Source organism: Urocitellus parryii, unplaced genomic scaffold (assembly GCF_045843805.1).
Source record: "Urocitellus parryii isolate mUroPar1 unplaced genomic scaffold, mUroPar1.hap1 Scaffold_340, whole genome shotgun sequence".
Lineage (NCBI taxonomy): Eukaryota > Metazoa > Chordata > Mammalia > Rodentia > Sciuridae > Urocitellus > Urocitellus parryii.
In genome coordinates, this window is record NW_027553089.1 from 87,597 (window position 1) to 103,456 (window position 15,860).

The 15,860-nt window shown below is 39.6% G+C and overlaps 1 protein-coding gene across 1 annotated transcript; it reads left to right on the forward strand.

Annotated features, from left to right (window-relative positions):
- The first annotated feature begins 363 nt into the window (after positions 1–363).
- Positions 364–4,294, forward strand: LOC144251974 (serine protease FAM111A-like). Its single transcript, XM_077794578.1, has 2 exons — positions 364–444; positions 2,534–4,294. The coding sequence occupies exons 1-2, from the start codon at positions 364–366 to the stop codon at positions 4,292–4,294; spliced, it is 1,842 nt and encodes a 613-aa protein (XP_077650704.1).
- The last annotated feature ends 11,566 nt before the right edge of the window (positions 4,295–15,860 follow it).

The following is a 15,860-nucleotide window of genomic DNA, read 5'->3' on the forward strand; positions in this document are numbered from 1 at the left end:
TTTGCACTTGGACAGATCTCTCTTCTTTAAGCTATCCTTTCCCCCAAGTTTAAAAAAAAAATCTAGATATAACCTCTTTCCCACTGTATTTGGGATTCGAAGTTAGAGATAATTTTCATAAAGTGTCAAGTGTAGTGACTGACACATAATGCTCTATAAAAGAAAGCTTTTATTGTTGGGGTGATAATACTTGGTGGATAAATTATTTGCTAAGTTAATATCTCTGGGGAGGGCAAGAACAGAGCTGAAGAAGGAAGTTCATCTCTTCCTCTACATAATTAATGACAGCTATGAAGATACTGTTGTAACTTGAACCTTTTTTAAATTAGTGTTTCAGCTGAACTAGTTCATCTTCAAGTCATCATGAGCTGTAAGAATCGCAGGTCACAGAAGAACTTGTTTGATGTGAAAAAAAACATGAAAATAGAGAACTATTTTGCTCAGGTATGTTTGTAAACACTATTTATGTAATGAATATGCTAATGTTAGATTTAGCCATCCTTGAGTCTGTATTGCATAAATCTTCCTGCCAAGAAATCATATCATTATATATTGGAAATATTTATATAAGGTAAGACCTTTCTCATCCACTTTGTTTTATATAATAATTTTGGTCGTATCACACTAGCCCTTAAAAAAAACTGGTAGTAATTCCTGGACAACCATAAAAACCAAATAACTATATTAAACTTTGGATAAAACAAAAACAAAAGTAATCTGTTTTATAGCACAGAAATACCATGCCAAGTGTGGCTGATATACTGAATCATAATAACCTACATCTGTACAGTGCTTTACAGTTTATGAAACAAATTTTTTGCTTGTTTATTCTTACCATAACCATGTTAGTCAGGTAAAAGAGTTTACCTCTAATATGTTTCCTTCAAAAGTTCCTATATGTGCCCAAGAATACTTTGACAAGTTGGAATTCTGTTGCAATGCTCCCGTGGGGTACATGAGCAAGATGTTTCTGACAGCATTAGGCTTTAGAGATGCCTTTTGAAGATTTGGACATATAGCACAAGTAAATTTACATTAACTTGTGTTCTTTTTATCTCTTTGACCCAGACTACTAGTATTTAACAAATCTACCCTATCACATGCCAGTCATGTTGCTACACAATGATGTTAGGCCTAGTCTTTACGACAATCCTGGCTTTGTTATTCCCATTACCAGAATGTAGCCTTGCTAGCATATGACTCCATGCCTGTTCATACCCTCACCGTAATAAGTAGGACTTCAGGAAAATGTACCTTTTAGACATAGGTACATTTTCCTGAAGTCCTATTCATAAGCAGTTGCTCTTAATTTTTCATTAATTTTTTTGTCTTGTTTGAGTAATCCTCTTTAATTCCTTCCCCTTCCCCAACTCCTGGTTCTTAAGATGATACCCTATAAAAATCAGTATTATGCATGCTTGTAATCCCAGTGGTTTGGGCAGCTGAGACAGGAGGATCATGAATTCAAAGCCAGCCTCAGCAAAAGTGAGGGACTAATCAACTCAGTGAGACCCTGTCTCTAAATAAAATACAGAATAGGCCTGGGGATATGGCTTATGGGGCAAGTGCCCCTGATTTCAACTCTTGGTATCCTGCCCCTGCCAAAAAAAATGAGTGTCATGAATGCAAATTTTACCAAGAAAAAATGTTTGGTATCATGGAAAGGAATATTAGACTTAAGTGTTGGTATTCTGGCACTCAGTTCATTTAGTGGTTATTACATGATGCTAGGAAAGGTACTCACAAGAAAAACTTTCTATACCTAAGTTTCTCCATCAAAAAGACAAAGAGAGGCCATATTTGTTTCTACGCAATTCATAGAATTCGGGGATTAATTGATGTCATAGAGGAAATCAGTTTTTTGCATGATAGGTTCTGGGTGAATGAACGTATTCATTATTAGAAATAACTATTTTTATGATCAGATAATCAGTTAGCTAATGAGGATTTTGTTCAAAATGTAATGCCTAATAATAAATCATGGTGACTTATTTTTGCTGAACTTGGTATTTTTTAAAAATTTTGGTTTTAATTTTTTGTTGTTGATGGACCTTTATTTTATTTACTTATTTTTATGTGGGTGCTGAGAATCGAACCCCGTGCCTCACTCATGTGAAGCAAGTGCTCTACCAATGAGCTACAACTCCAGCCCATGAACTTGGTATTTTAAGAACAAAATTTTCAGTGCAGTTTATCACTGTGTTTGAGAAAAGTAAAAATTTTACAGCTGAGAATAGTAAACAAGACATGAAGTGACACTTTAAGAAAGCTGGTAGCTTTTTAAGCATGTGTCTCAGAAAAATGCACCAGTGTATCTTATTAGGAGCTTATCTGACTGATGTGACAGTCTGCTCAGCTTATATTCTAGAGCTGAAGTTAAACTCAGATCTAATTATATTCACTGGTTTTTTGAGTATGAGTTTCCCATAGAAATTCTGTGAATTGCATATTTAAAAAGGAAACAAGCAATAACAACAACAAACTAGGGTTCTATTCAGAGTCTCAAGGTTTTTCGTCTAAAATATATTTTTAGGTCTCAAAAGAAGAGCAGAACAATTCAGGTATTATTCAAATGAAGATGCAATCTAGAAAAAGGCCAAGAGATATAACTGACACCCAGGATCAAAGTTCCCACTCACCCAGGAAACCTCCAAAAGTCCAGACCACTTCTCCAAACAAGATCATTACTATTACCTTGAATGTAAACCTTAGAAAAAACAAGAACATGAAATACATGCTCCCATGCAGTGAGGGGGACAGCTTGCTGGTGGGGCTCAAGACCATTGATGCTGTCAGAAAAGCTATGGAGACTCGGCCAAGTAAGGAAATGCTGGTGCGTGGCATAGAAGGAATTAAAGGCTTCTTAAACCTTGGAATGCCACTCAGTTGTTTTCCTGAAAACAGCCACGTGGTAATTACATTTTCCAAAAGTAAAAGCAAGCAGAAAGAAGATGGCCAAGTATTTGGCCGGCTCAACCAGGAATCTACTGACGTGGTCAAATTTTACATTCATGCAATTGGGAAGACCAGAAAACGAATTGTGAAGCGTGGGGAACTTCACAAAGAAGGAAACAAACTCTGTGTCTATGGTTTCAAAGGAGAAACCATCAAGGACACCATGTGCAAGGATGGAAGGTTTCTTCCCTTTTTGGAGACTGACAATTGGAAGCTCATTGGTAACCTGGACTCCATTCTAGAAAACTCACAGCTGATAGATGGGTTAGAAGGTAAGCTCTTTCAAGTTGAGGCTGATCAAGTAATGAACCCTAAGGCAGCAGCTGCTCAAAACAATGAGTTAGAAGAAAGAAACACCCGTGTGTTGAAAGAGTACATTGTGGAAGAGTATCCCTGTTTGAAAAGAGAAAGTGAAAAAATCAGGGAAAACTTGAAGGAAAAAATGAAAAAAAGACAGAAGAATACTTCTCTGTTTGAATTGCATAAAACAAATTTTTGGAAACTCACAAAAAATTCAACTCCAGTGAAAGTGATCAAACATCTTTCACAACTCAGTGACTCAGTGGGATACATATTCTGGAACAATAATGGAATCGAAGGCTGTGCCACCTGCTTTGCTTTTAAGGGATTGTTCATTTTCACTTGTCGGCATGTAATAAACGATATTGTGGGAGAAGGAATAGAGCCAAGCCAGTGGGCAGATATAATCAGTCAATGTGTAATGGTGAAATTCGATTATGAAGATACCGCAGTCACAGAAGACAACTGCTTTCTCGTTGAACCTTGGTTTGAAATATCTGACACAACTCTTGACTACGCCGTCCTGAAACTGAAAGAAAATGGACAAGAAGTACCTGCGGGACTGTATAATGGGATTGGTCCTATACCGTCTAGTGGTTTGATATATATTATTGGCCATCCAGATGGAGAAAAGAAGCATACTGACGCTTGTGTTGTGATTCCTCAGGGTAAACGAGAAGAGAAATTTAAGGAAAAGATTCAGATGAGAACAGCAGCAGGTTATGATAAATCTGAGTTTATCCACATGTACACTCAAAGAAGCTTCCAGGAAATGCTTCAAAATCCTGATGTGATTACCTATGACACCACCTTTTTTTTTGGGTCTTCTGGCTCTCCGGTGTTTGATTCCAAAGGTTCTTTGGTGGCCATGCATGCTGCTGGCACCACGTGTCTGCTACTGAGTGAGAAGGCTCATATCATTGAGTTTGGTCCGGCTATGAACAGTATCCTCTCACATATTAAGCAAAACCATGAAAGATGGTATAATGATGTATTTGTAAACCAACAGGATGTAGAAATGCCAAGTCAAGAGTATTGAGGACTGGTGAGAATTTAGTCCACTTACCAACTTTAAGGGGATTCCTATTTTATTCCATATTCCATGGTCAGTTTCATAAAACATATGAATAATCAATATTGTAGGCCACTTTCCATGAGCCAAGCATTTTTCTATCCCCTAGAGAAATAAGTTCTAAGAACCCTATGAGGAGGAGAGCTACCCCTATTTTAAAGTGAAGCAAAATGAAGACTTGATATGATTTAGCAACATTTATGATGACAATCTCCAGTAACTTGATGTTTTTTTTTTATTGGTTGTTCACATCATTACAAAGCTCTTGACATATCATGTTTCATACATTAGATTGAAGTGGGTTATGAACTCCCAATTTTACCCCAAATGCAGATTGCAGAATCACGTTGGTTACACATCCAACTTGATGGTTTTTTTTTTTCATTTCTTCCCCTAAATTCACTTGCTTCACAGCAGAAGCTTAAACTTGTTTACCAATTATCCCCCATATCTGACACATGGAAAGGAAATGCTTAGAAAAATGTGTGGGTCAATCAGGAGCAAAATATGGCACTGTAGTTAATGTTAACTGAAGAGTTAAATGCTTGGTTAGAAATGATTACAAACAAGAATCTTTTACAATTTCTGAGTTTCTCATATTACTAAATGTCAGAATACACTTGTCCTGGAAAGTCAGAAGCAATATCCACTCTTTGGTGAAGGCGTTCCTGTAGCCACTGTCTGACAGGGTCACAGTGTGGGATGCTGCAGCCGGGCCACGCCATCTAGAAACTGGAACCATTAGAAATGTTAAGTGTTTTGTTTATGATCCTCATGATATGGATAGCAGGGCATACGTCAATCAATAATAAAAGACATATTGCCTGAAATTGCAGGAAAATTCCCAGAATGAGACTAAGGATACAATTGAGACATGCCATGAGGTGCATTTCAATCTCTCTCAGGATACAAACAATGGTGTTATTCCTCAAGCCTGAACAACAAGAAATATTTATCCCATGGTTAACAATTTACATTAGCCCCCCAACCCCATCCTAAAGCCACAACCTGTACAATAGCCTAGCTACAGAAAAACAATTGCTGTGCCAACAGTAAGAGGACCACCGTATGTAGCTTATGGTATCCCCCTCGAGGACAAGAGGCTAATAAAAATACATTTCCCCAACCAATAGACCCTCCTTGGCCTTACACAGAAACTAATGATAAAAATGGAAAACACATAGTTAACATAAATGACAAATGGGTTGAGGGATAAAGGCTGCCCTTTAGTTAAAGCTTACAAAGACATAAAAATTGGTGTGCTTTGACCCAGGATCAAGGAAGTTCTTTAAGAAAGTAGTTGAATAGATCATATGAAAAAAAGAAATGACCTTGGAAATTGAAAATAGAATAATGTAAAATTAACAGATATATTTTAGAGGTACTTCAGAGTAGTAGGCTTTTAAATAATAGACTTTCACTACTTTTAAGTGTGTTTTACTGAGATTTTAGTTTAGAAGTAAGAAAGCTTAATCATAAGTATGCTTTAAAGATTAATGAAATAATTATAGGTATGCTTTAAAGTCAGAAGTGAATAATAGATCACTAGTCATATAGTCTAGTTGCGTCGCCTAGCACCTAGTGATTGAGGTGAAAACGTAAAAGCTTAATCATGATTGACTAAGGATACAGAAAAATATTTTGAACAATGTACTCAATATCTTAGGTAATCAATGTATGTTAGAAAAGATTGTAATTCTTGAAAATTATGTAAATCAAAAAAGTTTCGGGCTCTGAAGCTATCCATTAACTACCTGAAAAAAACACCTGTAAAAAAGGAATAAAAATAAAGGTCCCTCCAGGGACATAGAGATGTCTTCTGGAGGTTGCTCAGAACTTGCAACCTGTCGTGACGACTCTTCTTTCGAGGACACCACTCCTCCTTCAGGACCCCTGGAACCCCGTTCAACCTGGCCGGGGCTGGACCTCGGCAACTCTTCCCATATGAACAGGCTACGAGGACAAGGGCATCTAGAAGGTCATATTCCTTTATTCTGATTTCCTTTGTTTTAACCTAATGTCCTTTTTTCTGTTCCAAGATCCCACCCAGTGTAGGCATCACATTTAACTTTCATGTCTGTGGGCTCCTCTTGGTTGTGACAGTTTCTCAGACTTCTTGGTTTTTAGGCTGCCCGTCTATTGGAATTTGACAGATGCTTTTCTGATGGGACTGGGTTGTGGACTGGGGAGGAAGTTTATAGAATGAAGTATCATTCTCACCCTACCAAGGGATCATACTGTCAACATGATCCATCACTGGTGCTGGCCTTTGTCCCCCGGCTAAAATGGTGTTTTATCATTTACGTATTCCCCTACGTGGTACTCTTTGGAAGGAAGTTACTATGCACAACCCATGTTTGTGAAGTAGAGACTTAGGTTCTCCTTCCTTAGGTAGGGGACTCCTGGAGAATCTACATAATTTATTTGGGATCATTTCGCCTGGAGATTTGTCTCTTTTCCCCTTTCATGAATTCCATCATCAGTATAGACTCGCAATACCCTTAACTCCATATGGATCCATAACCACATGGATCGTTTTCACTCCCTCCCTTTGCCTACCTATAAATTCTCTACTCCACCCACAGAAAATAGAATTTTTATCATACCTCAGTAATTTATTTAACTGTTTGATTCTGGTATGCAGTTGGCACAGTGGTGCACACCTGTAATCCCAGGGAATTGAGACACTGAGGCAGTGTAAACTCAAGGCCAGCCTGAGCAACTTAGCAGGACCCTCAGCAATTTAATGAGACCCTGGCTCAAAATAAAATATAAAAAGTGCTGGGATGTAGCTCAGTGGTAAAGCACAGAAGCAAAATGTATCCAGAGGAGAAATATATCAACAAAAATGTAGTGTTTGTGTGCAATTTCTTTTGCTTTTAATCTTCATACTCCATTCCTTCCCAAAGTTACTTAAAGTCAGGACCTTTTCCCTCAGCTCGTTGGCAGTTATTTCATTCAGTTATAATGCAGTTGTAATATAATACCTTTAGACTGGTCACAGCCATACATTCTTCCCTTTGATCTTTTGAACTCCTAAATAAATTTCTAAAGTGGATACTAATGATTTGCTTTTTTGTGCTGTCAAATTCTATAGGTTTTAGCAAGTACATGATGTCATGTATTCACCATTGCAATGTCATACAGAGTAGTTTCACCTCCCTAAAACTTTCCCTGTGCTTTACCTGCTTGTCCCTTCCCTCCCTCCTGCACCCCTGGCAATCACTGATCTTTTTTATTGCCTTTATAGTTTTACTTTTTCCAGAATGCCATGTAACTATAGTTTCACGGTATATACCATTTTCAGTTTGGCTGTTTCATTTAGAAGGTTTCTCTCTGTGTATTTTATGGCTTGATAGCTCACTTCTTTTTATCACTGAGTAATATTCCACTGTATGGATGTACCACGATTTGTTTATTTGCTCACCTTTCAAAAGACATCTTAGTTGCTTCTAGTTTTCGGCGATTTTTTGAATAAAGCTTCTCCAAACATTTGTGTACAGCTTTTGGTATGAATGTAAGTTTTCAACTCAACTGGGAAAATACTGAGTGCAATTGATGGGTCGTATAGTAAGAGAATGTTTAGCTTTGTAAGAATTTGCCAAACTGTCTACTAAAGGAACTCTGTCATTCTGCATTCCCACTAACAATGAATGAGAGATCCTGTTTCCCCATCCTCACCAGCATTTGGAATGGTCAGTTTTTCTTTTCTTTTTTTTAATATTTTTTTTGGTTCTCTTTAGTTATACATTACAGTAGGATGTATTTGGACATATTATACATAGACAGTAGTCAGTTTTTCTTGTCCTTTTTTTTAAAGGCATATTAATACTGCCTGGGATTCTTCAGGGGATACAAGATTTATTAATGAAGTTGGGAATGTCTTGGATGATCTAGGACATGGCTACAGAGTTATAATATCAGCCCAAGTTCAGTCAGGAAAATGGGGCTGCTATAAATAGTTTAAGAATAAGGTATTTAGGGGTTGGGGATGTGGCTCAAGCGGTAGCGCGCTCCTCTGGCATGCGTGAGGCCCGGGTTCGATCCTCAGCACCACATACCAACAAAGATGTTGTGTCCGCCGAGAACTAAAAAATAAATAAATATTCAAAATTCTCTCTCTCTCTCTCTCTCTCTCTCTCTCTCTCTCTCCTCTCTCACTCTCTCTTTAAAAAAAAAGAAGAAGGTAATTAATAAAGAATTAGGGTATTACTGAGTACAGTGATGCACACTTATAATCCCAGCAACTTGGGAAACTGAGTTAGGAGGTTTAAGGCCAGCCTCAGCAACTAAGTGAGACCGTGTCTCAAGATAAAAGGAGCTGGGGATTAGCTCCAAGGCAAAGCCTCCCTGGGTTCAATCCCCAGAATCCCCCCTCCAAAAAAAATAGGAAATAGAGAATGAAGGTTTCTGTGAGTAGTAGAGGCAGGAAAAGAAGTTCTGTATTATGTCAGTAATATGTCAGCCTAATGCATCAGAAGGAGGAGAAAAGTTGAAGATCGAAGTGGAAATGTCTGAGGAGATGCCAGGTCCGGTCATGATGACACTAAGGAATTTACAGAGAGATTGCAAAGTGTATACTAATGTTTTGCTTTTTGTAATGTCAAATTATATAGGCTGCACCAGACCCAATACAGGTGAGCTGGTGGAGATACCACAGGGTCCTTTCTGACTGCTATGTTCTCCCAAGTAATATCGACTAGCGCCTTTTTTTCTTACACATTTTTCCCATTTGCAAATGCTCATCCAGAACCTTACAGGAATTCTGTGGGAAATAGCCATCTGTTTTATAAGGCAGTAGCAGTAACTACCCACACACCCCCAAATGCAACCCATGCACATGTATATCATAGTTTATCTTCTCATCTCTAATCCCTTCATATCCTCACTCTCCACTTGGCCATTGTAGCTGTTGTTTCAGCATCCCTCTTACCCCTCTGGATTATTCCACAATTATTACTTCTAACCCTCTGTCTCACATGAGCATATTTCTACAAGTCAAACCACTAGACACAGGACCCTTAGACCCAGCTTGTTGAAGCTCAAGTTGTGCTGACTGATCCCCAACCCCAACCCAGTTCTACCTCTTTCCTGATCACAACCCCATCATCCAGACCAAAAAGAAAAAGAAAAAAAAAATTCAGACTAGAGTCCCTGGAGGCACTTTTAAAGTACTTTCCCTCATCTTCCAAGTATACATTATCTACAAGTCTTGTGGAATCTGTGGTTTTCCTCAAATGCGAGCCATCTTTCGAATTCTTCATTTCTTTCCGTCTCTTCCATCAAAAACATTACCGTGGTAGCCAACTTTTACCGTAAGTCTTAATTTTTAGGGCTTTGCTAAAAGTTTACGTAAAATATCATGATTGACCTCTGACACAATCTGAGGAGGTGAGCATTGTAGTCTTCTCAATGCTACAGATGTAAGATCATCCCCAGCCAGGGAGCAGGTCTGGGGACCACAGGGGTCTGGTTTTCAAAGCCTGGAACCACAGAGCTCACTTAGTGTCATCTAGAACCTGAAAGTCTGTCCTAGGTTGCCAGAAGCTCTAAGCTGAATTCTTTCTTCTGGCTTCCCTGGGGACAAAGTGTCAGAAGATGCAAGTATCTGAAAACCCCTGAGAAGAAGCTGGGGTGGCAGGCCAAAGGGTGAGGAGAAAGAAGCTCATCCATTCTCCCAATGGGGAGGGAGCCCATTTGAAGGAGAGTGCCTCATTTGACCCACCTCTCTCTCCCTCCCTTCTTTGCTGGAGGCAAACTCACCCAGGCCTTTGGGCCACTTGTTTTCCAGTGCCTAGGTCTCCGAAGGCCCTGCCTTTGCTCCTCTAAATGTCTGGCCTCCCGTCTCAGGACTTGGGACTAGAGTGCTTGCTGCAAGGACAGATACGAGAACCAGGAGCTGGGAAGGAGACCAGGTCTCGCCGCATGTTGTGGGCCTCTGGGAGTCCCTGGACTTGAAGTGTCATGAAGACCAAGCAGGGAAGGGGACTGTTCTACTCAGGGGGATATAGGGTGAAGTGGGGGGTGGTAGTTGGAAAGCCAAGAGCAAGTCTCAGCAGCCATGACACCCAGCTTCCTTGGAGAGAAGGGAAGGACATGATGAGGAAGCAACCACAGGGTCATCAGAGTGGGTCAGGGAGAAAGACTGCACTGGGTGTCAGCCAGAGCCAGGTGGCAGAGGAACTGAGAGAAAGGAGAGGGAGTGGACGAGATGCTCTGGGCAGGCGGAGAGCAGGGACAGGACCCACCCGCCGCTGTGTTGATGCCTTCAGTCCACCAATACTGATTTATGTGCTGGGTGTGTCTTTACCCATGGCAGTAGAGAAAAGCTGGCATAGTCCTTTCCCACAATTCCCTGTCTTCTTCAGACATCTCCTAGGGTTACTGTATGATTCACCTTTTCCCTACTCTGTATCATTTCCTAAAGGTTTATTCCTGGACCAAAATTCAGTTACAGTGTGATCATTTGAATAACTTATGAAGGATGAAACAGGGAAAAAATGAATACCACCTCTCAGCCTGAATATCCTCATTATTTTCATATTATTCTGTGTTTGCAAATTTGCCCACACCCTAAAATTAATCTGTAACCCCTCAAAATCAAACACCTGGGTGCTTTCCCTGGCTTGCAAAAATGCACACAGTGGTGGAAATTTCAAGTTGCCTGTGGCACACATTCCCAGCTGAGGTGAGACAAGACCATATGAGAGCTAAAAGAAGTTCAGACTTCTTTTAGCTCTCATACTATACACAGCTGTCCTTGCCAGTGTATATTTTACCCTACATCCTTTGCAGTTTTTGATTGTTTGGTGCTGTTTAAATGGCCCCCAGGCATAATGTTAAAATTCTGCCTAGGGTTCTAAACAAAAGAAAGTTTTGATATGCCTTATAGAGAAAATATATGTGTGGGTAAGGTGGGTTCAGACATGAGTTACAGCTCAGTTGGCAGTGAGTTCAATGTTAATGAATCATACCACAAATTAAATAAGTTGTCTTTTCACAGGAACACATGTAAAATTGTTACATATTGTCTGATTGATACAAATGATGTGACCAGAGATTAACAAATTTAACCCTGTGTTACCCCAAAGAACTGTGGCCCAAATATTCTCTTCTAATTTCGTATTGACAGCAACTTCATACAACATAACCAATACAAATAATGAGAATGGAGTGTATATCATTTCAAATATAGTTGCAACTGTCTGATCATCATAGGGACTTAAATTTATGTGGCTTTACTGTTTGTTGAACAATTCCTGATATATTATCTCAACACCTGCTAGATAGGCAGAGCAGATGTTACTATGTGTGCTTTTTGTGTGAGAAGGAAGGATAACTGAGTTGTTGCCCAAATTGCTGGTACCTAGGAAAAGATCAGGACTTAATCATGAAGTATAGTTCACTGCTCTTTCTGCTAATTGAGCTGTTTCATCAAACCAAGATACGGCTGTGTCCATTACTACATCCAAAGTATATCCATCCCTGGCCCTCTTAAGAAACGTTGTAACCTTTCTAATATAATTAATACCTTTATCTGATTTTCTTTTTCCTATCTCTAAAAACAAGGTTAGTTGGAAAATCCAGTTTCAGCCAACACTTACTACCACCCACTCTGCTCTAATTCCCAGTTATTAGAGCAGTATCCCTAGTCCACTATTGCATTCTACTCCAAAGCTCTTCTTGGCAATGAGAGAAGGCTGAAGGGATGTTATTGCATTGATTCGGGGCCTCCCCCAAACAGGTTCAAGTCCTCATCCTGAGTATGCATGTATGTGACCTTATTTGGATAAAAAGGGTTTGCAGATATTTTAAATTAAGGATCTTTAGATGAGAATATCTTGGATTAACCAGGTGGCTCTAAATTCAACAGTGTTCTTATAAGAGAAGTGCAGAGGAGAGAAACCACCATATAAAGATGGAGGCAGACATTACAGTGCTAAACCTACAGACAGCCCTGACTTACAGAGGGGTGACATCCTGAGAAGCTGGGTGTCATGCCTGCTGAGACTTGCTGTTGGCTTCTCCAACTACACTTCCCACAGTACACTTGAAATACTGTCAGTCAAAACTGCATTTCATATACCTAAATTACCAAACATCCAGGCTTAGCTGGCCTGCCTTAAATGTGCTCAAAACACTTATTTTAGCCAATGGTTGGGCAAAATCATCTAACACTGTCTATATGATAAATAAGTTTTGAATGTCCTGTGTAATTTCTTGACTTCAAATCTCTATAGAGTGCAGTATTTTCTCTTTACATTCATGATTGTGCAGCTGACAGGGAGCTGCAGATCCAGCAACTCCCCAGGGTGAGTTGGTACAATTTTCCTGGAAAGTGATACATTGTGAGATGTATCTTTATCTTAGCAGTAGTATTTCAACTGCTTGAAATATGCTCTAGGGAACTATTAAGATGAGTAGAAAAAGCATGTTTGGAGTAGTTTTAAAAACAAGCAGGGCTGGGGATGTAGAAGTGGCTTGTTCATGTGTGAGACCCTGATTCAGTCCCCAGTACCACAAAAACAGACCAACAAAAACTGGAAACAGGGCTGGGGTTGTGGCTCAGTGGTAAAGGGCTTGCCTCGCATGTGGAAGGCACTGGGTCCAATTCTCAGCACCACATATAAATAAATAAAATAAAGGTCTATTGGCAACTAAAAAAAATATTTAAATAACTGTAAACAATCTAAATATTCAGAAATAGAAGAATGGATTAAAATTATTTATTACAGTGAAATAGTATATGTATTTCCAAAGTCTGGCAAATGACATGTGAAAATAATGATATATGGCTTAGTGGAAAAGAAACTTATATGCATCACAGTATTTAAGTAACATAAGACTGGATCTGTATAGAAGACAATAGAAGCAAATAAACCATAGAATTATTATCTCTGGTGCTAGAAAAGTGGTGTTTTTTTTCTCCATTGCTCAGTAGCCATTATATTATCCTATTTGTACTCAAGAAAATGTATTATTTTTATCATTAGAAAGCATGGAACATGTTACTGAGAGTGATTCTTACTAAGTAATCTTTTGTTTTCTTTATAAGGATACTGTCACGAAGCAGAAATGGCCAGGCACACCTGTGGGTCAATGTCTAGGGACATAAGAGCATGTAGCACCACCTCCAAGCTTAGAAGCAAGGTCAACAAGCATGAGAGAGCCCAGAATCCAAATCTGAACACCAATGAAGAATATTACTTCACCTTCGTTTTGAGTAAAAGCTCAGGAAATTGGGCCATGGTGGGTTTACAACCTATGAACCCAGTGTCAGTGTCCATTCGGCTCTGAGATGATTGACAATTTCAGTGAAGGTATCGAGAATCATTTTAATAAGGACAGTATTGTTTATGAAGACAATGCAACAGATGGACATATATATTTAGGAATCCCTTTAAAGTGGCTTCCTAGAGGTTCTTATTTAAAAATAGCATTTGCTCAAAGAAAGAGGAAGATGGTAAGATACCATGCCAGTGTGGAAATACAAATATCAAGGGCATTCATTCTTCTTCACCTTCCTTCTGTGGCAAGAGCACAGATTCTTGAACTCAATTGCCCTCATTAAAGAAGAAGCACACTTGCACCTATGCCTCCCTGGCAATGCTAATTAACCCACCTCACTGGTGAGATGACAGAAGGATCTATATTGTGCCATTAGAGCAGACCAGATCTGAGGACACCTCTCTGGGTGAAGAGATGCTCTCCCCAGGCTCGGTTCTTGGGTCCAGATAGGCCTGCACTCTGGTGTCCAGATAGGCCTGCAGGGGTGCTGACCTCATGACTGGGAGCTGCCAGTCAAGGAACCCTGAGGACAGCGGGCAGGTAGGTGCCCAGAAAGTTCATGAGGCTGAGCTAACAATGGAGACAAAGTAAAGCCTAGGTTTAGTAAAGTGAAGCACAGGTGCCAAACTCCTTTGCTGCAATATGAGGTTAAGAATTGCCCTACTGCAGAGGTATGATAATTAAATGATTTAATATTTGTAAAATGCTTGCAACAGTGCATAAAAAGGACTTTGTGTTTGTTAAAGTTAACAGTTGGCTTTACTGGTGGTCTAAATAGAGTTTCTCAGCAGCGTCATAGGGGGGTGGGTATGGAGTGGGGGAATTGAACTCTGAGACACTTTGCCACTGAGCTATACCACTAGCCTTCTCTTTAATTATTTTTATTTTTTATTATTACTAGGAGATAGTGTCTCGCTAAGCTGTTAAGGCTGGCCTCAAACCTGTGATCCTCTGTCCTCAGCTTCCCCAGTTTCTGGGATAACAGGTGTGCCATCACGGAGCCCAGCGTTTGGGTCATTTTTGAAAGTTGCAGTTTCCTGGACCTTGCCCTGGACCTGTAGAACCATATGACAGAATAGGTTGGCTCCAAGAAAAAGCATTTTTTTTTTAATGACTACCCCATGTACATCTTAAGAACCCTAAAATTGGGGAAAACTTAGATCTGGGTCAATCTCTTTGATTTGCAAATGAAGGAATTGAGACTTGCCAAAAGTCTCCCTGCAAGATCCTAAGAGAATGTTAACATTCTGAGGTTAAAATCCTCCCCAACAATCCCTTTCCCTTTTCAGCTATTTCCATGTCCTCCAGCAAATTAATCTGTTATATAATGTGTGAAAGGGGTCAAAGTCACACATACTTCAAGGAAGTGGGTGTGAGGATCAAATAAGACCAAGGCCAGTTAAATACACAAAGGATGAATACTCAAAGGGCCACCACCCCTTCCTGGGACAATTCTCTCAGGTGCAAGACAGAATTTTTCTTGAATGGGAGCAAATTGTGCTGTGAGGTTTTGCAAACTGCAGTACCAGGAACTGCAGAAGCCACTCCATCCCCAGTGTCCCCTGATACCTCTGCTGCTGTGACTTGTGGCCACAACTACCCAGAGTGCTGCTGACATGGCCTTTCCTACAAAGGAAGGTCCCAGCTTGCTGTCACCCTGCTGCTCAGAGCCTCCAGAATACCAGTGGGAAGAGTACTGCCCCTCAGAGGTCTAAGCCACGCCCCTTATACTGGACAGAGCTCCAGCTGCTGAGCTCTAGCTCCTGGAACTCATATCTCCCAATGCCTTTGAACTCTAATTGAAATGAATACCACCTCTTCCTGGTGTCAGAAGAGTGACTGGTTACATCCCTCTTGTGGAATTAAGATATAAGGATCACAAAGAACCCATGCTAAAGTAAGATTTCATCCCTAAAAGAAAGCCATTCCCCTATTACCTAAAGCCATGATATAGTTTATTGCAAATATATAAGGTTTCAGAATTATCTGTTCATTTTATAACCTGTCCCCCATAAACCAACCCATAATTTACAAAGCCAGAAATGTTTAAAAATAAATTGTTCCAAATATACAAAATTATATATAAAGATTTTGGAAACAATGTGATAGATATTTTGCTACATAAGTTTAGCTACACAGGTTTTAGAACACATTTTATGTTTTCTGTAAACCTCCTATTATCTTTTCATGAACTAACATTTTTATCTATCAAAATCATTTGAATAAGATTTCCAGTGAATTTTAA

Bases quoted from the DNA above. Each gene is read 5' to 3' on its own strand.
- LOC144251974 (XM_077794578.1), top strand. From the start codon at position 364: ATGAGCTGTAAGAATCGCAGGTCACAGAAGAACTTGTTTGATGTGAAA. The intron at 445-2,533 runs GTATGTTTGTAA...ATATATTTTTAG, and splicing joins TAGAGAACTATTTTGCTCAG to GTCTCAAAAGAAGAGCAGAA.